Genomic DNA, 26152 nt, shown 5'->3' on the forward strand with positions numbered 1-26152 from the left:
TGTTTGAATAAAAAACTGTAGACATTAGCAAGTTTATTTAGGAAGGTATTTTATAGTGTATTCAATTTTTCCTGGAAGCCATGAATTTTGATTCTCTCCACTAAGTGTATGTATGACCCTGAGCAGGTCACTTAATTTTTCTCCATTGGTAAAAAAAAAAATAATAATTAATACATACACACACACACAAGCAATTGTAATATTGAAAGATTAGATCCTTACTGAGACACACCGTGTGTGTCACACGCTGATGTGATACCTGCTGGTGGGTTGTAGTTATTGGTTCTGCATTTTCTCTGTTTGTGAAACACAAACGCAAAGGGATCGGATATGTATTTTCCAGGTTTTTCCCCTTAAAAGTGTTTTTGCTGTATTTTCAACTACCTGAGAGCAAAAAGCAAGTACGAACGTCTTTAAGATGTTTTCATGTCGGCAACGTATGTAAGCGATCAACTTCAGCTGTAGTTAGAAAGAAAATGATTATCTGGCTTCATATTTATTAAAGGTAAATAAGTCAGTGGGTTTGCCAGTAAGGAAGGAAGCAGTATATTACCAGCTAACTCGGGTACATTAACCCATTATTCATTAAGGGTTTCTGCCATTATGGCGCCAAAATTAGATACTGAAAGATAAATGGCTATTAATTCTGCTTATGTCATAAAGGAGCTGCAAATGGCAGCACAGTAGTGAGTACAACACTCCAGATCTTGAAAGGAAAGTATTTATGTAAATAAAAGCCATTGTGTACACCAATATCAACTAAATAAAGCACATAAAAATTATTTTCAAAAAAACTGAAATTTACAATACATAACCAATACATACTCTCATAGAGAGTGGTCCATTATTGTGTAAATCCACGTTTTATGCATTGAATGATGCAAAGACGAAAAGACTTTGTTTTCCACTCTTTGCCTTTTATTTCTGATGTCGCTTTGTCCTGCTATTTTTTCAATTACACCTGGTTCTGATGATTAATTTACCTTTTGTTTGTGCTAATGTGATCTTTACTATCTTTTGTTTTGATACTGTAGCGACTGATGTAATAAAGTGTCACAAAAGTTCCACTTGAACAATCGCCAACTTTATAACCCCAAATACAACTTTCTAGCACCCTCTCCAACCCCTCTTCACCCGGGTCTCGCACCCCCTTACCGTATCAATCAATACCCCGTTATCAGTCTTCCGTGCTGTACTCCACCCTCCCTCAATTGGACATAACAGTCACTTAAAACAAAAAAGGCTTGAACTTGGCTGGGACGCTACAATACTTTCAAATTTTACTGCTTTTACTTTAAAGCCTCATTAAAAACAATACTTTGGAATGACCTTTTCTTCCATATCGAATTGAATTTTGATTCCGTCTTTGGAGACACATTGCGACAACACAACGTATAACTACCCGTGAGTGAATGTTGTTTCTGTTTCTCTAATAAATAATCTGACTTTTTCTAATGTTTGTTCCTGTGATTTGTTAATTGACATATCAAAAGCTATTCTCATGTTAAACTGTAAACATTTTAAAACAAATGTCATATCATCATCTCCCTTGGTGTCTATTGTTATTCATGGAAAATATACATTACCTTTCTTGTCGCCTGTTAAAATTTACATCGCTTCTCAGTGATCATAAATATACACCTGACCGAATTGTGTATTCTTTGAAATGAAACATGTTGTTGCTTTGACTGGTGCGGGAGCACAGATTCTCATAGAGTATGGTCCATTATTGTGTAAATCCACGTTTTATGCATTGAATGATGCAAAGGCGAAAAGACTTTGTATTCCACTCTTTTCCTTTTATTTCTGACCTCGATTTGTCCTGCTATTTTTTTCAATCACACCAGGTTCTAAAGATTAATTGCCTTTGCACTAATGCGATCTCTAATATCTTTTTTTGATACTGTAGCGACTGACGTAATAAAGTGTCACAAAAGTTCTACTTGAACAATGGCCGTCTTCGTAACCCCAAACTCAACTTTCTAGCACCCGGCCCCACCGCATCAATCAGTACCCCACTATCAGTCTTCCGTGCTGTATTCTGCCCTCCATCAATCGGACCTAACAGTGACTTAAAACAAAAAAGACTTCAACTTAGCTGGGACGCTACAATACTTTCAAATTTTACTGCTTTCATATTCTGCACCTTTCTCTGCATGTTTATCCCTCCATCATTTGTTTGCGCCTTTATAATTCCACTGCTTTCATAATCTTTTATCTGCCTTTTTTCTCTCCCAAATGTCTCTTTTCTCCGCGCTGCTCTTTCTTCTTTTCTGAGAGCACAGGATCTGTGTGTGCTACCGCTGGCTGTGCTCTTATTTGATAAGAAGGGCATGTCTTTCAAGAATCTCATGTTCCACGTCCCCGCGAGACGGCCCTGGGATAATCTCTTGGCACCAAGTCTCATGTTTACAGACCCCGCGAGACGCTTTGTAGCCAGTCTTTTTTTGTTTTGCGTGTCTTTTAAATGTCTTACAAGAACTTCCAAGAAGATCACGTATAGTCGCCCTGAAAATTTCCTTTCCAGGATTTATTTTTTATATATAGAGAAAAAAAAACACTATGTATCGCTCTGTAGCAACAAGAAAACAATTTGTAACTATATGTGTATAATTATGTACTCATTCAAACCTTTAAAATGATTTTTCATGCCAGTCCTTGATATATTTTCTGTTTACCTTTAGACAGACACAGAGACTTTGCAGTGACATATAATTGAAAGGGGCAACACTGGGGTTCCCCATGTGAAACTGCGAGTAGCAGTGTGGTGTGGTGCTGTGTGATTCAGTGACATTCAGTTAAAGTGCTCCTCACATGAAACTTCACGTAGGTAGGCAAAGAAGCTGAAACTGAAAATCACTGCACAGAAAACTAAAATAGGGTGAATATTCAAAATGCAGGTTCTGGATATGGTACTGGAACCCATGATGCTTGAAGTGTTAAAGTACACTCGGTGATTCTTCAAAGTTCTACTAACCAGTACTTACAAATCAAGGATAGCATTGAGCCCTTCTGCAAATGTGTTGTTCTCAGTGGAGTCAAAACTATGACTCAAGATCTTAATATTCCCAGTCACTAGCATTCTGGAACTATTCTGGAACTTCCTTAACCGTATGTTTTTCCTTATATAAACTTCAAGACTTATTTTACATCCACCAAACAACCCGCATGCAGTCTCACAGGAGCTAGTGCTTAACAATGTGTAAAGATTACCTGTTGCATAAGAAATATATTGTCAGTCTTTTATGCACAGCAGTGAAACATAGTACAAGTGACCAATCATAAACAATTATATGTCATTGAAAAGGTCTGGCACTTAGCTATTTAATGGTAATGATCCTTTCGCTGTGTGTGGCTTGATGTTAGGCGAGTTTATTGCTAAGAGCAGATTCTCTCACCTGTGACACACTACTTGGCTCGGCATATGCAGTATGTGTGCAAAACACATATTTTACTACTGAAAGAGAGTGGACAACATAGAAACTTTTGATTTATTTTGCTTCTATCTATGGACATGTTGCTATGGTGTTTGGATACCAAAATACCACATAATGTGTTGTTCAGTAGATCATTTACCCATGTACAGGTACTCAACTCACATTGATGATCTCAGGACAGAACATGAAAACTACCTTACTTGGCTTCAAACCATGTATGTTATTTTCAGAACACAGCCAAAAATAATGTTGCAAGAAGCTGAAAACTATTTGAAGTTAATATCAACATTTCTTCATTCTCCAGACAAACTCAATATAATATTATGACTTGCATGAGCTATGTTTAATTTTGTAATTGTGGATCTTTCTGTGCTGCAGTCATTAAATTAAGCAGTTCAAGTTGCCATTATTCTACTTCTAGATATATTTAACTTCAGAAATAACAAAGCATAACAAACTGATTACTTTAAGTCTTGCCATACACGCTATGGTTCTGTTGTAGTAATTACATGTAAAATTCAGTTACATCGAATATCTTTACAGCAAAATTTTCATTACAACGAAGTATTTTTATGGTCCCGACAGTTTCCCCATATGACACAAGTCTATAGAAATCTCGTTACTATGAAGTACATTCACATACTTTCATTACAACAAAGTGCCCAAAACACCTTGAAGTGCTTGAATGAATCATCCACAGAACAGTTAGTTCTGTGGTTGCAGCTCAGTTGTGCACAACGATCCCCAAACAGAAATATTGTAAAAAAAATGTCTGTCTTCGAAATTTCCTCGTACTGTTTTTTTGCTGTTTTTGTTTTTAGTGGTTTTCAATGATGCCTTTTGCTTATTACTTGTCAACATTTGAAAAACATTGATTGGAATTTAATTCATTGTCACCCTCCTATAGAAATGGTAGACAGATAACAGCTCATATTAGAAGAAGAAAAAAAAATTAAATTGTTGCGGCTCTCAATTCTGGCAAAAAGATAAAATACGTTGCCAGTGAATTTGTAATTTCGCTATCAACCCTGTCAACTTTCTTGAAAGACCGAGCAAAAAAAAATTGAAATCTTGGGTTACAAACATATGCAACCAGCTGCATTTGAATACGTCGAAAAAGAAGTTTTTATGTGGTTCAGCGATGCTAGTTCAAGAAACATTCCTATTAATGCGGCGCTCATTCAAGAAAATGTGAGGTTTCAAAACTCTCTTTGGACCTCCCCCATCTGGACAACACACCGAAGAGCGTCCCGAAGTGCAATCACCACGTCTGTGGAAGACTGTGTATCCGTTGCCTGAGCAACAGCAGGCTCACAGCTCCCCAATAATATCCACAGCTCTCCTGTGGCTCTTCACCGAAGCAAACTGAAAAGATCTTGATGGGTGATGCAAGGCACATTGTAAATGCAGGGAACAGGATTATTTGGCCACTAACCTAGCCACAACCCTCCATGACTGCTGTGTCAGAGGAGAGTAGCGGATCCCACTACAATAAATAACACTGCTGTTCCAGTTTCAAGCTGAGTAAAGCTGGTTTTTCTAAAGTAATGAGACTCAGCCTCGTGTTTTGGGGTGTAAGACTGTGACTTATAGCACGACCACAATATTTTAGGATTTGCTTCTGCGGCGCATCACTGCACCGCTGTGAGCCTGCTGTTGCCCTGCCCCGGCAACGGACAATGTTACACTGACGTGGCAATCGTGCTTCGGGACGCACTTCAGCGTGACATTCCCGTTTATCCCAAAAGTGTTCCGAAACCTCACAATATGAAGAAGAAGAAAAGGATGATTCGGCTTCTTATTGATAACTATGATGCCCACAATATGCTTCCACATTTAGATGATGTTCGTGTTGAATTCTTCCCACCCAATTGTATAGCAGTGCTGACACCCTGGAAGTGTATTATTGCAAAGAAATACTGAGAGACATTCTTGTCAGCATAACTTGTCGACAGGAGAAAATTAAAATTAACGCGAAGTAATCTATTGAAATGATTGCAAACAGCTGGATGCAAGTTAAAGAAAGCACTATAGCAACAAATACAGAATCTCATTACAATGAAATTTTCATTACAACGAAATATTTTTTAGGTCCCTGGCAGTTTGTTGTAATGGAATTTTACCTGTACATCATTTTCTATGTGTATTATGTGGTCAATTTTTTGGAATGTTGTTCCTTGATCCTCTTGATATTCATTGTTCATTTGTGGTTTCTGGTTAGAGCCAAAACCATGTTTATCTGCAGTTCCTGGTCTCTGTAGGAACAAAACAAAATTCTAGCAGCGTGCCATATATGGATTTAGTTACTGGAATTCTGCTAAGCCTGCTACTATTCTTCTATTATATGGGTCAGTGGAGTACTAAATTTTAAGGGAGTCCGTTTCATTTTATGTTAATTATATCCTCATGGTTTTGTGTCGCTTCATGCAAATATAATTTACTTGCTGGTGACAGAGTGAAGCATGCTTCTTTCATAGTAGTTATTAAAAAGTACTAAACCTACTTTTATATGGGTTTTTTTATATTAAAAAAAAGCAATTCCAGTATTTAAACATGATTTTCTCTTTTTTATTACAGGAAAAGTGAATATGACTCAAGAGTTTATGAGACTGAAATGGGGTAAGATATGTCTTAGCAGTTTGTTTTTCTTTCCTGATTCAATCAGTCCATCCATTTTAAAATTGCCATAGTCCATTTTATAATCATGCAGACTAAACTATAGCCTTAAAGTAATATGTATAGGGCAGAAACTAACTTTGGAACAGGAAGTCTACCTAAGCATTCATACATCCTATGATCACTGTGAATCCTTTTTAGGGCTGCAGGGTCCAAGTCCTATTCTGGCTGCATTGAGCATAAGGAGAAAAACAACCATAGACCGAATGTCCATTCTTTACAGTGTAAACTCATGCATGCCAGACTGATGCAGAGTCGTCCGACAAACAAGCCTGTATGTCTTTGGGAGGGAGGAAAACACAGTCTCCTGAATGTGAGGCATCAGGGCTAACCACTGTGTCAATATTTTGAATAGAATTATATACAGTAGATGTTTTATAGTTTTACTGTAAATGAGCAACTATGTATGCCTTAATATGTAACTTTTTCATCTCAGATAGTGTATTAGTTTCATTGTTTGAACAGTGGGGTTTTGTTTGCTCTGGGGAGACATTCACCTCTCTCTAAAGTGAAATAAACATATACATTGCTTAATTTTCAGTTTATCTTTGATTTTTTTCCCCAGAGTTATTTACCTAGTTCTTCTGTATTATCTGCCTTTCTATAAATAAAGCACTAACCCATAATACACCAACATTTTCAAAGCAGTAACTGAATAGCATATATACTGTATTATACTGTAAAAATACACATGTTTACATTAATTTATGTTCTTCATTTTTTTAAATTAATATTTTAAATTAATTGTATAAATATTTTTGGAGTATGACCAGCTAGCAGGAAAAAAAGAGGAAAAACAAAGTTGTATTCTATAGAGATCTAATGTTTACTTGACCAACTGGTCATCATCCCCATCCTTGAGCACTCCAGCAATGCAGTGTAGTAGTGGTACAGGTAAAGTAAATTAAATTTTTTATTTTAGTACAAACATTCACAAGTTGTATAGTGTGTGAAGATGAAGTGATGGCATATCAATGCCAGGTAACTTGACCAAAATAGCAGTGATATCAAATGCTGCCTTAGGACACTGAATAGACAATAAGAAGTAGTATTATAGTATTATGGTAAAAGCTCAGTAACTGTTACAAAGATTTCATTAGTAGTCAGTATAATTATAGACACCTTTACCAGGTTTTCTAACAAATGTATTCCATTCTAAAAGGGCGAGTTTTCAACCTTGGTTTAACTACTGAGATTAGAGAGACATTACTGACACTGTTAGAAAGAGCAACGCATAGGTTGAGCTCCATTGCGGCTTAAAGCTCTGTCTTGTGCAAGAGCTTTTTTTATCATAGAAGTTTTGAGAAAATCTACATTATAGGTAGATAGATCTTTATTGTCAATGTCATTTTTACAAAGGAACAACAAAATTGAAGGTGCAGTCGACTCAGTGTGAGGCATAAGAGTTAAAAAGACAAAGAGAGAAAATAACAAACCGATTAGTAATAAAAGTACTTTACAAAATATACAAATTATATGATTATTGTGTAAATTCTGAACAATGTATGAAGGATAAACCATTTGTGATGTTATATCACAAGGAGTATTTTAAAAGCTGTTCTAAATTTAACTGGAAATCAATGATAAGTTAGTAATCTGCTTTGTTTTTAATTAACTGTATAGTTGTAATCAAACAATTCTAAAGAGAATGATAAGTAATCACTGCAATACTGAATTACATTTTAATAGAAATGAACAGGAATTTACTATAGTCTTTCAAAAACATATATCAAATGTCTACTTTTTGCATCAGTTCTAAGTTGAAGAACCCAGTTAGTGTGGAAATGTGATGACTTCAAATAAGTGTGAAATACCAATGGTTAAGTGCTTGAACCTTTTGATTACTGCACACTTACAATTTACAGATACACAGTGAATTCAAAATTATATAATATGGTAAGAAAATTAATGAGTCTTTATTATACACTATACATCAGTATTTTAAAAGTACATTTGAACATTAAAACATTTTTTTGCAGGCATTGGACGCTTAATCTCTGAATGTAATTTGAGTCCAGTTATACTACCTCTTTGGCATATTGGTAAGTCAGTGTTTTTGTTGTACTAATTTTGTTATTCATCTTAGACCTTGTAGTGCCCAAAAATGTAGCTACTTTGAAGGCAAATTAGTTGCAAAAATGTAACTTGACATAAGTTGCTAAATTGCACTGATGAGGATCAGCATGTACAACTCCAATTCCAAATAAGTTGGGACACTGTATTCTGTTTTTATTTACATTTTACACAATAATTTGCAAATCTCATAAACCTATATTTTATTCACAATAGAACATAGAAAACATATCAAACGTTGAAAGTGAGACATTTTACTATTTTGTGAAAAATATTAGCTCTTTTTGAATTTGACGGCAGCAGCACATCTCTAAACAGTTAGGACAGGACCAGCAAAAGGCTGGAAAAGTAAATGGTCCTAAAAAGAAATGGCTGGAGGAACATTGTGCAACTAATTAGGTTAACTGGAAACAGGTCAGTAACATGATTGTGTATAAAACCAGCTCTTTAGAGAGGCAGAGTCTCTGAGAAGTAAAGAAGGGCAGAGGCTCACCAATGTGCAATAAATAGTGTCTACAAATCATGGAACAAGTTCAGAATAATGTTCCTCAACCTAAAATTGCGAAGATTGTGAATATCTTATCATCTGCAGTACATAATATTATCAAACGATTCTGAGAATATGGAGAAATCTCTGTGTGCTAGGGACAGGGCCAAAAATCAATATTGGATTCCCGTTATCTTCGAGCCCTCGGGCTGCACTGCATTAAAAACAGGCCCGATTCTGTCATGGAAATTACTGCATAGGCTCAGGAACATTTCCAGAAATCATTGCCTGTGAACAAAGTTTGCTGTGTCATCCACAAATGTAACAAAAAAATACGACAAAGGAGACCAAGGACTATTGAGCAGGTAGAATCCTATATCAGACAAGAATGGGATAACATTCCTCTCCCAGCAACTGGTCTCTTCAGTTCCCAGATGTTTTACGAAGTGTTGTTAAAGGGAGAGTGGAGGCTACACAGTGGTAAACATGGCCCTGTCCCAACTTTTTTGGATGTGTTGCTGCCATCCAATTCAAAATGGTCTTATTCTTTTCTCAAAATGTTACATTTTCTCACTTCCAACATTTGATGTGTTTTCTGTGTTCCATTGTGAATAAAATATGGATTTGTGTGATTTGCAAATCTTTGCATTCTATTTTTATTTACATTTTGCACAGTGTCACAATTTGTTTGGAATTGGGGTTGCATATATTGAATATATTAAATAGTAAAGTCAATAATACGAATAAAGTAATGGTTTTCATTTGATATGTTAAGTGGCATATTCAAATTCTGTGTTTAAGAATTAAAATCTTAATACAGTAATCTAATTTCTAATGTATGGCTTTGCTTCAAGAGGATTTCCTTACACAAAGGCTCACAATAATATAAAAACTGTAGAAACCATTGTAAATTATAATTCACTAGCAGGAGTACCCGGTGTTGCCCGGGAATGTATAACCAGTGAATTTCCCAAATGAAAGAAACAGAACATAGAACTAGAAGAAACAGTTTTCTGATTCACATTTTATTGTAAGTTCCTCCACTCTGGATTCTGTCTGCTGTAGCGTTTCAGACACCCTTGAAATAGACTTTCTTTTGGCATCTGAAGTGGACCTTCGAATTCTACGTCTTTTTTTTGGTGGAATGGGTATATTAGCGAAAAGCAAGACAATTATAATGTGTTACATGGTATTACGTATGGAATAAGCACCACAGTGAGATGAATTTACCTTATTTACAATATGTCGGAAAGCTAACAAATAGCACCAGTCAGTCAGCAATAGCAACACTGAAATCGTACTGTGAGTCGGGAAGCAAGCAAATAGCACCACAAATACGGAAAGCCAGTGAGAAAGAGTAGCACTGAAACCGTACTGGGAAAAATGGCGGGGAGGGGTGGTCTGTTTGTAAGGAGCGTCTGTGTTGAACCGTGGTGCCATCTAACAGACATTGGCGATGGTAACTACAGAGAGAAGTGACAAACAACAAGTGCTGTGTCTGGGGAAAATGGTGGGGGAAGGATGTTGTCTTTTTAAGGCGAGTCTCTGTTCAAACGTGCTTGCATATAACGGACGTTGGCGAATGAAATACAGCAGTATCAGTGCGTGTGGGAGTGTGACCTGCGGAAACGCGGGTGTGTCAGCCAGTCACGCGCACTGGGTTCACGTTTTACATCCATACGGCAGTTCCCCTTCACCCGTTCAAAGCAGTCGACCTTCTCATACTTGGGCAGTTCTGCCATCTCTTGGCAATTTAAAGAAACATGGGTAAAAACCAAAGCTGCCGCTAGATGGCGCCGCGATGAATGTCTGTTGCAATGTGCGGCCATCTTGTCGATGATAAGTACGGGGGCATGTGCCGAACGTTGTGTCAGTGAAAAGGTGCCCTGCGCTTCACCACGAACATTTTTCCAACCAAACATACCGCATGACCTCCTCCTGGTCACAAAGGAGCCCCATCCCCAGTTTGGTGGCGATCGGATGCCCGGTGCAGATATGTATGGCGGATAAACAAACATACATAGACTCTGCTTTATATATTAGATTTCTCCTCAGCTTTGTGATATTTTGGTCTTACTATTCACTTTCTGCCAACTTATTTTCCCCAATAATATACTGCACAACATGCATAGCTGTATAATAAATGAAATAAAAGTAATTTGAAAAAAAATTAATAACTATATGTGTATAATATAATTGTATAGAGTATGAAATATTAAAGCATAGGTGTGCGAATGAGCAAGGGTTTTTTTTTTTTTGTTTTTTTTTTGCCTTGAGGTTCTGCTTAAGCCACTGTATATATTATATTCATCTGCTAAAGAATGTTCAATCTTCTGGAGATAGTCATGCTTTAGCTTTATGTATTCAATTTCAGTTGTTTTTTTTAACTTTTTGTGTAAAAAGTTATTGACATGGAAAGAAGTGACCCTTTAATTTTTAGTGTATATCTATAAAATATATCCTTCTTCATCCGGTTTATTCAACCTAATCCACATCATCATGTATAGTATAAAAGGGTGGTTCTTTATGTAAGTCTTGCTGCAGCCTTTTTTTAGTTACTGGAAGTCATGTGTGAATGCCAATGCTGCATTACAAAGAAAGTAAATTACATAGTTTCTATAGCTGGTTACTGGCTTCTCTGTAGCTTTTAAACATGACTGCAATAAACTGAGAGTGAAGTGGTGATCAGGCAATACTACACATTTGTTGTTGAGCCTTAAGAAACGGGATATTAGTGATGAATTGTCATTATTTCCCTGTTGAATTAATACTTTCTCAGATTATTCTTGTTCTGTTATCAAAGTGAAAGTAACAGTTAAAAAACATGACCATTAACTATAATAGAACATGTTGTTTGATGCATTTAAAAGCTCATGGAAATTGGAACGATTAGGCTTTAATATAGCGTAGGTATTTTGTTAGACGTACTTTTGATGTTTTGATTGCTATACGTTATACTATCAAATTCCGATTTTTCTGATGCATTAAAACTGGATTAAAAAATAATCAAGAAGCTCAACTATAGGTTTCAGAATATGTTATTTATTTATAGGAATGAATGATGTTCTTCCGAATGAGCCCCCTTATATTCCACGATATGGAAAGGTAAGTTGGAGTAACTGTTTCATAACTTATTGAGCAGACTACATTTTCTCTTTTAGTGAACAAAATATGGGTTTTCTTTGTCAGTGTATTTCTAATACTTCATGCATGCATGTGTGGTTGGACAAGATCTGATTGTTAGAACAGATTTGATCATGTTGCTGTTTATATGGATTAAGAAAAAAGTCAACAGTGATAAATATTATGACATATTTTTTTAAATTCTAAATGTTTCTTTAGTCTAAAATGATTGCATTTTGTTAAATAAAAGTAATCAGCACAATTTTTTGGCATTTTTTTGTTTTTGTGAATTAATCTACCATAGATTTGTTTAATAATTTACACACACACAGTGATAGAGAATACAGTACTCTATTTCCTTCCATAAAATGAATATATAATACTTATAAAATCAATTTTAATAAGATCTTAGTGTAAAATTATTTTGAATAAGTGTGTCCTTAACACAGTTTTATTTATATTTGCTCTAATTTACACTTCATTATTTGATACTCTAATTTTGTCATTGTAGAGAATAACTGTACTTGTAGGAAGACCCTTCACAGTGAAGCACCTTGTGGAGTCTATGAGATCTGAAAATAAATCACCGGTAAATTAATGTTATACAGTCTACCAGTTGATTTAATATTCCTGTTTAAATTTACTTTGCTGGGCATTGCAGTTTTCATATCCAATTTAATGGCTGGTATACTTGGATTTTTGTGTAGTTTTCCTGCTACTAGCCAAACCAGCGTATGTTTAAAATAAGCAACCATCTGCTATGACCATCTGTGGTAAAACTTTAAAAACTTGTTTATATCCATTAGCTGTCTTTCCCTGTTGGTGTAGATTGATACATAAACACACTGGCACACAAGGATAGGTGTAATGGCCAGGTTGGCCAGTTGTCTCATCACATACCTCTCTTCCTCTATAAGAGATGTTCTTTAGTTATTTTTTGCAAAAAGTATAGAAAAAATTACCAAAATCACTGTGGCAGTTTCATTGCATATGCCAAGGTCTTAATAATAAATGCATAGAGCAGAAAGCAGATTTTTTTTTGTATTCAAGACCACTTTCTAAATCTTTGGTTCTTTAAATTTCCAATTGTTTTATGAGGTATTGATGTTTAAATGCAAGTTAAATAAATGGATGCATGAAATTTAGTGGGAGAACAAATCTCACATTCTTCCTCCTACTGAGAAAATAGCCTTGAGATTAGTGTGTTTGTTTTCTACGTTTGTATTTGCATAGTTGTGTTGCTGTCATTGTTTTATCATCAGAAATTTTATATATATTTTTTAACACTTGGTTTTATACAAGAAAATACACAAGTTAAGTTAGTAAATTTACTATTGCCTGTACTGCTTTATCCATCATTATCCGCAGTGAATTTAATGAGGTAATTTGATAGTATTTTATTAGTCCACAAATCCCTGTACAAACAATGGAAATGAAAACATAAACTTACTACAGCAATGTTACATTAAAGTGAGTTGGTTTCCTGCCTTGAAAATGTAAAATTATTAAAATTAGAACATATAAAAATTATTAACCAAATTATTATTAATGAATCATAAACCAGAGCAGAGTAAAGTAAAACTGTTGAAATTACCTTTCAACAGGTTTTAAAGAGAACTGATGCATTGTAGGCTTTCCTGCTACAAACTCATCGAAATATTAATGACCTTTAAAATAATGTGAAATTGTAGCCATTGTTAATGGTGTGTTATTTTGTTTAATATTCTTTTGCAGTTTGTGATTTAACTGGTGTTTTGTTTCTTTTATATTGTACTTCATTAATACTCAAAAAATTAAACTTTCAGTATTAATAAACTTTTAAACTTAGTAAGAGATTCAGTAGATCTTTATGTCTTTTTCTGAATGATTTTTCCCCCTTTGGCTGCCATCAAGCACAGACAGAGGTAGATTGTCTTTTGGAACATAACCTCAAAGTAGTAATTTCCAGTACTACAATTATTAACTTAACTCTAAGTATATACCATATATTTTCAACTTATATTGAAGTACTTTTATTATTAAACTGTAATGCTATGATAATTAAGATTTTAATGTGATTTGAATGTTTTATAGTAATATTTATATTTAATGTTGGCTAATTATAAGGCATTAAGAACATAACTATGGCAGTTCAACAACTTTCCAGCAAATATTGTATGTTTAGATTCCAAAGTTTTTCCAGCAAATATTGTATGTTTAGATTCCAAAGTTTGCAGGCTGATATTGTTGTAACATTTAACAAAATTAACATACAAGTCCAAAAGGGACATATAGCAGATATATTCTACCATTTGTTTCACGTGAAATTTACTAAGAGGCCTTTATTACAGGAATCCACAGTTATAAAGCCTATAAGGGATTAACAGAATATATTAAAATATTTATAGTTATTTAATAATACTAACAATTGCAACGTTAAAATGATAATGATCTGTGCATTGCCCAATAAATGAGTCTCATGTCCTTGCAGGCAGAAATGCGGAAAGCTTTGACGGACTATATCCAGGAGGAATTTCAGTCCTTGAAAGCACAAGCAGAAACATTTCATTATCGGCTGCAGACATCCAGAAGATAAACATGCAGAAATAGAGACTATGCACATTATCGTAAATTATAGCAAAATATTTGAAGGGTTCATTATAATGAAGTGGATGAAAATTGTTTTGTTATGAGCACTTTACTGTTTGTCTATAATTTTCTTTAAGGATTTATTGTGCTTTGTAAAGTTGAGTTTTCACCAGTGCTTTTTTAGCAGAAATAATTGATCCTCTACACCATGTGCAGAAAAAACCTAAGATTCACATAAAATTTCAGTAGCCTTTCCAAACAATCTCAAAATTGAAGATATAATTTTTCCTCAAATACTGACTTAATGTCCTTATTCTAATATTACATATTCCAAAAGGTGTATGTTGCTACTGTATTTTCTGCTTCCTTCTATACATTTTTAAATTGATGAGGCTTCATATACTTTGGTAGTTTGCAAAGGAACATAAACTGGCCAAATCAGCTGGTTAGTTTTGACCAGCCATATTAATTTCCTGAAATCTATTAAAAATCATATTCTGTCAACTAATTTGCATAACTTTTTTTTTTATGGAGGAATATATTATTGCACATTGGCTAAAATGTACACCTGCATTCATGCCTTCATACAGTAATATTCTTTTAATAGTCTGAGTGTTCGTCAAATATGCAAAATACTTTTGTGAAATTTTTTTTTAAATATTTTAAATGTTTTTATCATTTTTGTAGAATATTTAAAACATTTTTATATGTTGATCATCAATGTCATTCTTCCCTTTAATCTTGGGTCTCGGTCTTTTAAGTGAGACAATGTCAAATTGAATAAAAGGACCTACTATGAGTTACTAACTAGTTTGATAACTTTCACATGTAATTTAAAGAGATATTTATTATGGTAAGATGATTTTTTGTTACTATTTCTGAAAATCTTTATGTATTTGCTTACTTGTCCTCTGAGATTATCATTATTATGCTACTACTTTAGCATAAAATGTTTAGTGGCCCTTTTTGAAATCCTGTCAGTGTCTTGGTCATTTTAAAAGTAGAACCAAACATTTGGATGTGTGTTTGGGCTAAACAGTCCTCTGTCTGCAGTAAAAGCAGAGCCAAGGTGTTTGAAAATCTTTGCATCTCTTGCACCTCACTTTTCCTTAAGTGGGTTTTATATACATAAATAGACATCAAGCCCTGCAGAATACTGTAAGCCAACCAAGCATTAATGTTAAGTTCCTGTTGAACTTTTAAAAGGTTCCTATATGTACTGTACATGTTACCAATGCTTGGCCTCTTCAGAGTAATGTCCTCAAGTTCATAGTAATCTATTTTATGTACTTTGTGCCTTTCCATATTGCTGTGGCCTCACACCACTAAATATCTTAGTTCAAAGATTTGCACTGTGTAGAATGGCTGGTGGCTAATCAGAAGCCTGCAACATCTGGCTGAGATAAGGAATTCTTCTCCAATTAGCTCACACTGCAAGGAGACCACTTCTGAGCCAGATGTTGCAGGTTTGCTACTGACCACCAGCCGTTCACCACAGAGCAGATCTTAAAACTAAGGTGATCGTGGTGCAAGTCCACGGCAATTCACTTTTCTTGGTAACTTTTTTTGACAATAGGTAGCTAAGGATTGATTCAGATTATTTATATTTTTCAAGGATTGCAGCATGGTGATGCAGTTGTTAGTGCTACCGCCTCACTACTTCATTGACTTGATTCAGTTGTATTCTTTGTTTAGATATGGTTACATTAATTGGTTACCCTAAACTGGTGCCTGTTCTTGGTCACTGACCGTCTTGCCATCCCTAGCTGGTTCTTGTCCTTCATTCAACTCGGTGACAAACATTGGATCAGAATGTTAGTGAATGGTAATGGAACATTGAACGTGAGTGTTAAACATTTCTTACATCTGTTCTTGAGTTGGTTTGTAGTAATTTGTTAGAGAATCTTTAAACTGACCATGAGAGAGCATACCGTGAATCTTTAACTCTTTTCACTTTGTCGTGTTTTCATTGTTCGTGCAATGGAACTGAATAAATATTTTATCAATAGGATTTCTTTTAATAGGTCAACATGTTTTTGTACTGCACATACCATCCACATTATTTGACCATTACCTTAGAGTCCTTGTCCAGATATTATTTTTTAATTAGTATGTTTTTATATTTATAATCCATTTTTTTTAATAAAATATAAACTTTTTGATTAGATGATTACTTATTCAGTATAATTGGCTTAAATCGGGATATTTGTATTTTACTGTATGCTGGGAAATATTGAAAAAATAATGAGAAGCTTCTTAGCACTATTTTCTGTTAAACACAGTAATTGATTATTTTTAAAACAGCTATGGTCTGGTCATTGACATTTAATTTGGTCTAACCATGTATTATAAGTAAAATTATTTGCTTTCTTTAAAGGTCATTTATATTACCCGTTTGCCTTAAAATTCATACATTTGCACTTCCTGTAGCTCTGATTCCATTGCACCACAAAGTTTAAACTGAGCAGCTCAAAAGGATCTTAGGTGGTGGTGTTTTGACAGTTGCTGTGTTTCAGTTACTTGAAAAGAGATGTTGTATTTAGGTTCCTGCCTTCTGCTTCCCGTAATACTTATGTTACCATGTACAGTATGTGATGCTTTGTGCACAAGAATTCTCTTGTGTGTATAGTTTATTTTGCTGTACGAGTTATCTTTCACACACAGTATATCTATAAAATAAAAGCTCCCTTATGCTTTCTTGGGGTCTGAGCTTTTATATTTAGAAATAACAAATTACTTTTTTTTTTTAATATTAATTTGGACCTTATTAATTTGGCAGTTGGTTAGTGCTGTTGTCTTGCATTTCCAGACGCGGGTCTAGTGAAAGTGTTGCACATCGGCCCTACCTTGACTTTCTTCCTGCCATTCCAGTTTCCCCTCACACTGTAAATTTTCAGTCAAATAGTGACAATATTTTGATTGTCTTAGTATGACTGACAGTGGTGAGTGTGATGGGATGGTGTCCTCTCCAGGGCTGGCTCCTTTCTTATTTCTAGTGCTGCCAGCATAGGCTCTGGAAACATGAAATCTGTACTTTTTTTAAAAAAAAAAAAAGACTGAAAATAAATAGTGTAAACACTGATACTGTGAAAATGTTGGTACTGTATGCTTTGTTGTGCTATACACTTAACCTTTAAACTTCAGAGGGGTCTGGCAGTGCTTTGCATATTCCTTTTCCAATATGCATAAATTTCTCAATTCTGCCACGGCTGTTTAGTCCTCATGCAGTCCAATGACAATATTTTATATAATGACATGTTAAAGAGGCTAGCACTCAATCAATATCATGTTCTCTATGTAAATAAGAAGTGTTTTTTGTTGTGTAAACTGTCATTTTATTAAATCACAGAATGCAATAACAGTATGTGTGATGTGATGAGCCTTGTTTAGATTTTTTTATATATATATATTTGTTTTGACTTTGATCCTTGGACAATTGTTACATCTAATGTCTGTAAATAAAGCCGTGACTTTTATGATTGTTTCCTTCTCAGTTTGTTCTGATTAAGACAACTAACATCACTTACGACTGAAATGCATGAAGACAAAAAAATATTGCATTACAAGATTCAACTACTACTACAAAGACTTCGAATGCACTTGGTTATCATCTACTGCAGTGTGGAAAGTCTGTGATGTAAGCACAAATGTGACCCAAGTTGGCCAAAATATAAGAGAGGACCAAGAGAGTAACTTGATCCTCCTTCCAGATAGTAGGTTTCATTTAAAATGATGTGTTTGTGAGTGCGCCCAAAGTTAATGGTGTATGTTGTGTGTGTGGTGTGTCCTAAGCAGGGCAGTACGAGAACAAAGCACATGTCATGCTTTTAACTCGTAACCCAATCCTCCTGGTGCTAACTGTACTTACTGCAGCTGCTGGTGTTCTCCTCCTCCGCTAGAGGCCTGCACCAGCCTTGGAAAATCATTTGAAGTCTAATTGTGTGTGTGCGGTAAACTTTGTAAGAGTTCAGGGAGTAAATTTCACTCTTTCAGCTAATCTTAAAAGCCAAGTCGAGGCAATTGGGTTTACTTTAGTCACTGATATGCTGAGATGTGTATACAGTTTTTTTAGTTTATCTCTGATATTTGAGTCCTCGATCAATACAGAGTCCAAAAAAAAAAACCTGCAGTTATTTTATGCATATTAGAAAATGTGTACTAGACTTTAAGGACAGGCCCTTACAAAGATTCATGAATGTGTTCAAGAAAATGAGGATTCCAACCTTGATGGCTGCTTAGTGATGAGGGCATTTCACACAGGGATAGTGTTGTGCAAATTTATTTTAAAATAGATAAACGGTTGGAGAAAGTGTGGTGTGGTAGTGTGGTCGGAGTGGTTCCTGGGTGAATTCGTGATGCGGGCAGTCCTTGCTTAAGTGCACAGGTTAGGAGTCGTCTGCATCCGTAATTGATACCGGGAGCTGCTAATTGCCTCACCTGATCCACGTCCCTGTGATAAATAATAGAAGCGCGAGGTGGCTAGAGGGGAGAGAAAAAAAAGAACGGGAAGTTAATGGAGAAGAAGGAAGCAGGACAGAGAAAGCAAGCAAGCGCAGACTTGCGCGGTTTGCAAGCAGCTGGGAGAGGTGAGCCCGAGTGGGATGTTTAGCCGGCACCCGAGGGCCGACAGTAGTGGTCGCTCCTGCTGAGCGTTTGTTTGGAGCAGGAGTGACCGGGAGAAGGTTGGCTTGCCACAGCGGGAGTCGGGGATTTGGGAAGTGGAAACCCCAGTGTGAGCATCCTGGTCGCTGGGGAGCCAGGGATCAGAAAGGCCACCAGACCAGAAAAGTGAAGAAGGTCAGCTGCATGTAGAATGACTCCCCTGGCGCATAAGCTGGATGGGAAAAACATGGGTGTCGCCAGGAAAAGAAGGCACCGGGCTTTGTTTTAAAAGACTACTTACAGCCATTGTTTTAACCTCGTTTTTAGAGGATTTTTTCTAGTGTGTTTTTAACCTCCAAAATTCACAGTTTTTTTATGGATTATTTATTTATTAACTTTGATGCACTGCACTTTAATTTGGACACTTTGTTGTTGATTTTAAATAAAAGCACGTTTGCACTTTTTGCATCATCCCCTTGCTTCAGCTAATCTGTGACATTACCGATGGTGTTGGGTTCAGAGCTCCCAGAAGCAAGGTGGTAGCATGGAGCGGAACCCACATCATCACAGATGAGCTAAGTGTCTATAAAAAGCATTCACTGCTTGGATGTTTTCACATTTAATTGTTACACAACATCGAATCACAGTGGACTTTACTTTGGCTTTTTTGACATTGAGCAACATCTAAAGATTCTTAATGTCCAAGGGAACCGATTTCAGAAGTCGTCATACCTGTTAATATGACACATCACTGGTGCAGCTGATTGGATTTAGAAGTTGTAATCCGAATATAAGTTTAATATATCACTGTGCTCTGAGCAAATATTTTAAATCTACTTTTCCTTTCTACTCATGCACGGCTGAGCCAGATTTAGTACAGGGGCCCAGCATTTAGAACTGCTAGGCAAAGCATTTTAAGATAAGACGAGTTAAGGACAACTGCAAAATGGGCAACGTGCACTATTTCAGTGTGTCAAACTCAGCATGAAATTGTATCCTTTCTTTGCCTTGTTTGGAACTGTATTATTCACCTAAGTCAGGGCCTACACGTGGGGAAAGAGTATAAAGCCTTGGAACATTAACCGGCAAACATTTAAAGTCGAAGGAAGGAAGGATGGGAGGGAGATAACGTCATCCAATCCGGAAAATCCTTCCAACGCAGCAACAAAAATGGCAGACTCTACACATTGGGCTCCCAGTCCCGAACTGGGTGTTTGTCATTGGCTTCCTTCATCTGTTATGCCGCGTAAACCGTCATTAAAGAAAACTAAGTTATTTCTCTTATGTGATTTCTTACCGCCGTATCACTAAGGGAGCGATATGGCCTTTTAATATTGTATCTATATAGATTCAGGTTATGTAACATACCGCAATTACAAAAGAACTTATTCCAACAAGGGAGCTAGCGTCCCCTGCTGGATACAGAAGTCACATGGTTAGCGCTTTGGAGAACACCTTGTAAATGCACTTCTGTATCTGGAATGTCCACCTTGTGGCGAGTCAGTATGGTGGCCTAACTTATACCGTGAAGATAAAAGAACACTCGAGCAACTCAATGAAAAGGGGATTGAAAAGCACAAGTTATATTAGTTGGAGTCCAGTTAAATCAATGATTATGAAATGGAACAAGAATGGCACAGCTGTAAGTCTGCCTTCAGCAGGCCGTCCACAAAAATGGAGTGATCGTGCAAAAAGAGACCAGTGATAACTCTGAAGGAGTTAAAAGCTACAGGAATGAGATTGGAGAGATGGTGCAGACAACAACTGTTGGCCAGGTTGCTTTGTCAGTCACAGCTTTGTGGGGCAAAGGCAAGCAGAAAGCCGTTACTAAAGAAAACACACAACATGTCAGCTAGAGTTTGCCAGAAAGCACAGGGGAGACTTTGAAGTCAAACTAAACAATGTCTGGTGTAATCCAGCCACTGCTTATTATCAAAAACTCACACTCCCGGCCAAGAAGGTTATGCGGCATTCGAATATAATTAAGTAAGTAATAGCATTTGGCATCTCAAAATTTTGTTTCATTGTTACATGAAATTGCCACAGAAGTTTCCTGTCAGACTGCAAGAAACTGGCCAAGCGCAGGGATTGTTTAATTTAGACTCTAAACACTTGTTTGAATATTTTACATACAGGAGAACACACATGGGGTGTTTCTCTAGTGGAAAAAAAGGGTTAATTACAGGAAACTGTCAATCGGATTCTTTAGAAAAGTATGTTTATCAAAAAACAGTATGGAATTGAAACATTTCCGAAAGTGCAGTGCTCTACTATTTTGCATCCAAATCGTCCACTCCACATCGCTCTGTCTCCTGTCCTTTGAGCCACTTGTTTCTAGGCACAGAACACCAACAGAGATGAATTCGCTCAAACCAACTGCTCTGACCTTCCATTTCTTTTTGTTCTTCCATGCCATCATGAGTTGACAAATTTGTATGTGTCATGTACTGAAATGATGTGAAGTCGAGCAGCAGCCAGCATCTTTTAGTCTGCATCTGTCTGACAAAATTGTTTTATTCATTTTGTGGATGTGGGGCACATTCAGTATCGACAGATTCAGATTTATCTGACCAGTCAAAAAAAAAACAAAAAAAAAAGATACGAGGCAAAAATCAGTATAAAGGGAACGGCAAAATAAATCCATCTCACCTACAGGCCACTCAACAATGTTTGGCACATAAGGTTGACAAAAAAATATCATTTTGAGTTTTACAATTAAAAACAACTTTAGTCTACATTTCTGGATTTTGTAGCAACGTTGCATTGTCACCTTACAGAATTTACTATTTTAATTTCATTCAAATAGGCACAGTTGCGCATGCCCAGTTGGATTGCCGAGAAGCCTAAGTTTCGATTTGGCCTCCATATTGGATTTTAAACCTGCAACTGAACTTTTTGACAGTTTTTTTTTCTTAGAAAAGGGTGGATAGTAGGGGACTGTTATATGAGATTTTGTGCAACTTTAGCAAGCGATAATTGTACGTTTAGTTAATGTTAGTCAAGGTTCAAACGTTAGCTAATTATATTAGCGTTATAGTAAATTAAAAGTTAGCTTTATTTTTTTCAATGCTTTTGGTTATGTGGAGAATATGAGGGATGTTCAATAATTTATCCACCTGAGTATGAAAGAAAGTAGCAAGCATGCTGTGACAGATCTCAAGGTTACTCATGCACAGTTGTGGCTCAGTGCGACTCTAACATTTTAAGAGACAGGATGTCAGGAGATTCCTCGTGCAAATCAAGTAAGAAAATGCTAGATTTGGAGCAACGCACAGTGATAAAATTTCTCACAAAAGCAGTGAAAAGGCCAAAGGAGATCCATCAATGCAGTTTATGGTGAGTCTGCCCCATCATCCTACAAAGTACAATTTTGGAGCAAGCTGTTTAAGTGGGGTAGAGAGTCCATTGAAGATGACCCTCACATTGGATGGCATGTGGAAGCAACGTCCACAGAAATGTGCGAGAAAGTCGGGATTTAATTTTGTCCAGACAAATTAAGGTTTCCCTCGTTCTTGTGAGGGCATTGAAGGAGGAAGCTCCTTTTCAGAGCCAGAAGCAAGATGCAGGCAATGTTCACATCATTACAGGTAAAGGACCAGCATTGCACATATTTGTGCTTTGTGTGTGCCATTGGTGTGTTTTCAGTGGCCTTGTGGTTCAATTTCCATATTCCTTTTTTGATGGGTCAGATGCAGGGAATGTCATAACACTTCCATCTTTGCCTGAGCAATGAGAGGTTGACCCATGTGATGTTCTGGATGAGAACACAGTGTCTGACCACTCATCAGGAGAAGAGGCTAGTATGTAAATACTTAATATTTAATAATGTATAAACTCCACTCTAAGCATTCCAGTACTGATAGTGATATAACTGTTGTGTGGGAGCCCATTGCCACCACACATGTCCCTTCTTTGAGGAATGAAATCAGAGATCCTAGACATCAGATCTTGACAATGAGATGAACAATACACGGCAAAGCTCCAGCCATTCTTCTTCTGAAGCAACCACACCTTACGGATCCAGCAATGTTGGAGAGGCTGGATATCAACATACGTTTGACAACTACGGTCCAAGATCTATGTAGCTAGTTGTAAATAGGTTAATATGAACAAAAAAATAAGTGAGGAGAGGCAGAGGCACATGAAGAAATCTTAAAGAGGAGAGGTCTGTTTTCGACCTACACATCCAGAGCATGACAATGTTGACAGCCTATAGAAAAAGAGACTGAACCAGTTGGGAAAAATGGAGAAGGGATCTTACTGTCATCTCCCACAAGATGGGAGTACACCATTTCCCCCAGAAGGAATGAGATAGTGAAGAATGTGTCAACGGTGTCTAAATTCCTGGAACGACAATCAGCTCTCTTCGAAGAACATGAGGTCTTGACCAACTACCTGTCTGTCTATAGGTGCAAGCAGGGAGTGTATTATCTACTGTACTTGGATTTTGTTTTTGACTGATCCATTTTGACCAACACGTGTATGTGCTGAATGTACACATGTGACACACATTGATCTGCAGATGACTTTGAGATCCTCAATGGACAAGCACACATTGTGGTTCATGTGGGTGTAAAGAACCAAAGGGAGGATGTTTGGACTGAAAATAGATGATGTTCTGGATAGACTGAACAAACAAGTATCCCTTATTAGAACAATCTAGATGGGAACAGGCCATTTAGCCCAAGAAAGCTTGGTAGTCCTATTTGCTTAATGTTTCTAAAATCCACTTAATCCTTTTAAAATAACATCAAGTCTAGTTCTGAAAGTCCCTAAAGTCCTGCTGCCTACCAGACTACTTGGTCATTTATTTCACTTGTCTATGGTCCTCTGTGTGAAGAAAATCATCCTAATGCTGGTCCAAAATGTACCCTTGACAAGTTTCCAACTGTGTCTTGTGCATTAAAATCATTGCAATCTATGAATTTGTGATGAAAAGGTGAATATGCAAACTCAAAAAACTAAATAGTCATAATAAAGTGAAATTAAATGAAGTGAATTAAAGCTTGAAAACCATCTACGGTCACAATGATCACATACTCTGATGCTGCTAATCTTATGCATAACTGTAACTTTCAAAACAAGTTTGAGAGCGAGTTCAGCTTATGTGACTAAACATACAGTTTGAAATGCTAGAACTGTCTGCAGCATGGAGACTATTAGAAAGTGAACTGTATATTGTACTGTTATGCACTATAAATGCCTCAAAAACTAAAATGTGAACTTAGTTTGTGTTCTTTCAGCCTCAGACATTGTAGCACACAACAAGGTTGCTGTTGTGAAAAATCTGTCCATGAATCAGCATGAAGATCCCAGTTACTTTGTCATAATCTGTTTGGCGAGTGTCTTCCATGCATCTCCACAGCCAAGGCATTGCAGTTTAGTGTTGTTGCAAGTATATTTTAGATACAGGTTTGCACCAATGTTTTCTTCTGATCGTTTTTATCTTAACCAGAATGCAGATCCAGAGCAGAACTAATTCAAGGGAATTAAAGTTGGTATCCTGAAGATGGTTAAGGATGATTATTCTGTTTTATTTGTTGCAACTGTGACCAACATTGCCATTGTCCTGGAGGAAGCTGCTATGGTTAAAGATGCTTAAGACCTACCAACTGCAGTTGCCATACTCTTTGGAATCCTCTTTGCTTTAAATTTGGAGTTAAATACACTTTTTGAGGTATTAGAGAAGATACTCTTGAAGTTGAATACCCAGGGCTCTTCCAGAGTGTGGTCCATAAAGACCAAAGCTCTAGCTGTAAACAAAATGTCTTAATAGTTTGTCTACACAATGCTTGCAGACAGTGAAACAGTCCGTCATGACTCTGATGTGTGCGCTCACACATAGCACTGATGATAACTGAAGCTAATGTAACTTTTGCCAAGTAACATTGAATGAATGCAATCCAAGTATCACAGCAGGGAAGAAGGGCATTAGAGGTTTTTTCTCATTCTGTACACTATTGAATGCGATTAGTGAACGTTATATTTTTGGAACTTTGACACATGTTTCAAATTGAGCTACCCACTGAAAGTTGTTCAGGTGCTTTACACACACACACACACACACACAGAATAATACACAGATAAAGATGACCTGGGCTGCTCAATTCTTTTCTTGAAGATCTACCAATCTACAGAGCTTAGCTCTGCAGTGGGGAACTATCTGCCATGGAGGACCATGAAACTGCAGATTTTCATTTAACCACATATTACATCAGGTGTTACCCTGAGGAGGAGCTAATCATGGAACTGACCTGGTGCAAGTTATGATTGCAGTGAAACCTATAGCCTCATGGACCTTCATGGCACATGGTTCCCCACCTTTGGCTTAGCTGCATCAAACACCTTATGTCACTCAGCTAGTCCTTCAAAGAGCTGTTGTACTTCAGTCGGGTGTGATTGCTGTGGTTTGCAGCTAAAGTCTCGAGGATGGTAGATCTCAAAGGGCAGGAATGGGCACCCTAATACAGACAGACTAGCTATTGTACTCTCTAACATTAAGCAGAAAATGTTAGTAATTTTATGTATTGTGCTACTTTTTACATTTCATTGATTTCTTTGTTCTTATGCAAGTTGATTATGCTTCATTTTTTGTTATTGATACAGCTGCAATTGATTTTGATGCATTTTGCAATATCCACTTTCAAGTTATTTGAGACACTGCTAAAAAAAAGCTTTATTCTAAACAGTATTGTGGTGCACTTATTGTAAGCAGTTTTATAATGTATATTATTCCAAATAATTTGAATGCACCTTATTATAAAAATGACATAGCCTTGATGCAAATGTTTATGTGTGTATTTTTTTTAGAAACAGTGTTCTTGATGTATTGCAAGCTTTTTGATTCCTTGAAATGTGACACAATTCCAAAAGTGGTTTTATACATTGGCTTTTGTGAAGGGTTACAAGTTTTTCATAGTGTAGTGTTGTTGCATTAGAACTTAAAACAATATCTTATTTTGTAATGCATTAAACCTGGGGTCTTGAGCAGACATTCGAAACACAATTCTGGTGCTGCTGGAGAAGCTGTGGGCTGTGGAGTCAGTACACAAAACCTTTGACTCCAACACTATATAATACAATACAATTTATTTTTGTATAGCCCAAAATCACACAAGTGCCACAATGGGCATTAACAGGTACTGTCTCTTGACAGCCCACCAGCTTTGACTCTCTAAGAAGACAA

General features: G+C 36.4%; 1 protein-coding gene across 2 annotated transcripts in view; it reads left to right on the forward strand.

The window, feature by feature from the left end:
* The window catches only part of taz (tafazzin), a 29496-nt gene extending 11656 nt beyond the window's left edge, over nt 1-17840 (forward strand). For both annotated transcript variants that reach the window (XM_039774926.1, XM_039774927.1), the window contains exons 7-11: nt 6015-6056; nt 8093-8155; nt 11726-11778; nt 12308-12385; nt 14267-17840. In XM_039774926.1, the coding sequence (XP_039630860.1) occupies nt 6015-6056; nt 8093-8155; nt 11726-11778; nt 12308-12385; nt 14267-14371 (341 nt within the window). In that variant the 3' untranslated portion in view covers nt 14372-17840. The remainder of the gene's footprint in view (nt 1-6014; nt 6057-8092; nt 8156-11725; nt 11779-12307; nt 12386-14266) is intronic.
* The last annotated feature ends 8312 nt before the right edge of the window (nt 17841-26152 follow it).

Source organism: Polypterus senegalus, chromosome 13, assembly GCF_016835505.1.
Source record: "Polypterus senegalus isolate Bchr_013 chromosome 13, ASM1683550v1, whole genome shotgun sequence".
NCBI classification, from domain to species: domain Eukaryota; kingdom Metazoa; phylum Chordata; class Cladistia; order Polypteriformes; family Polypteridae; genus Polypterus; species Polypterus senegalus.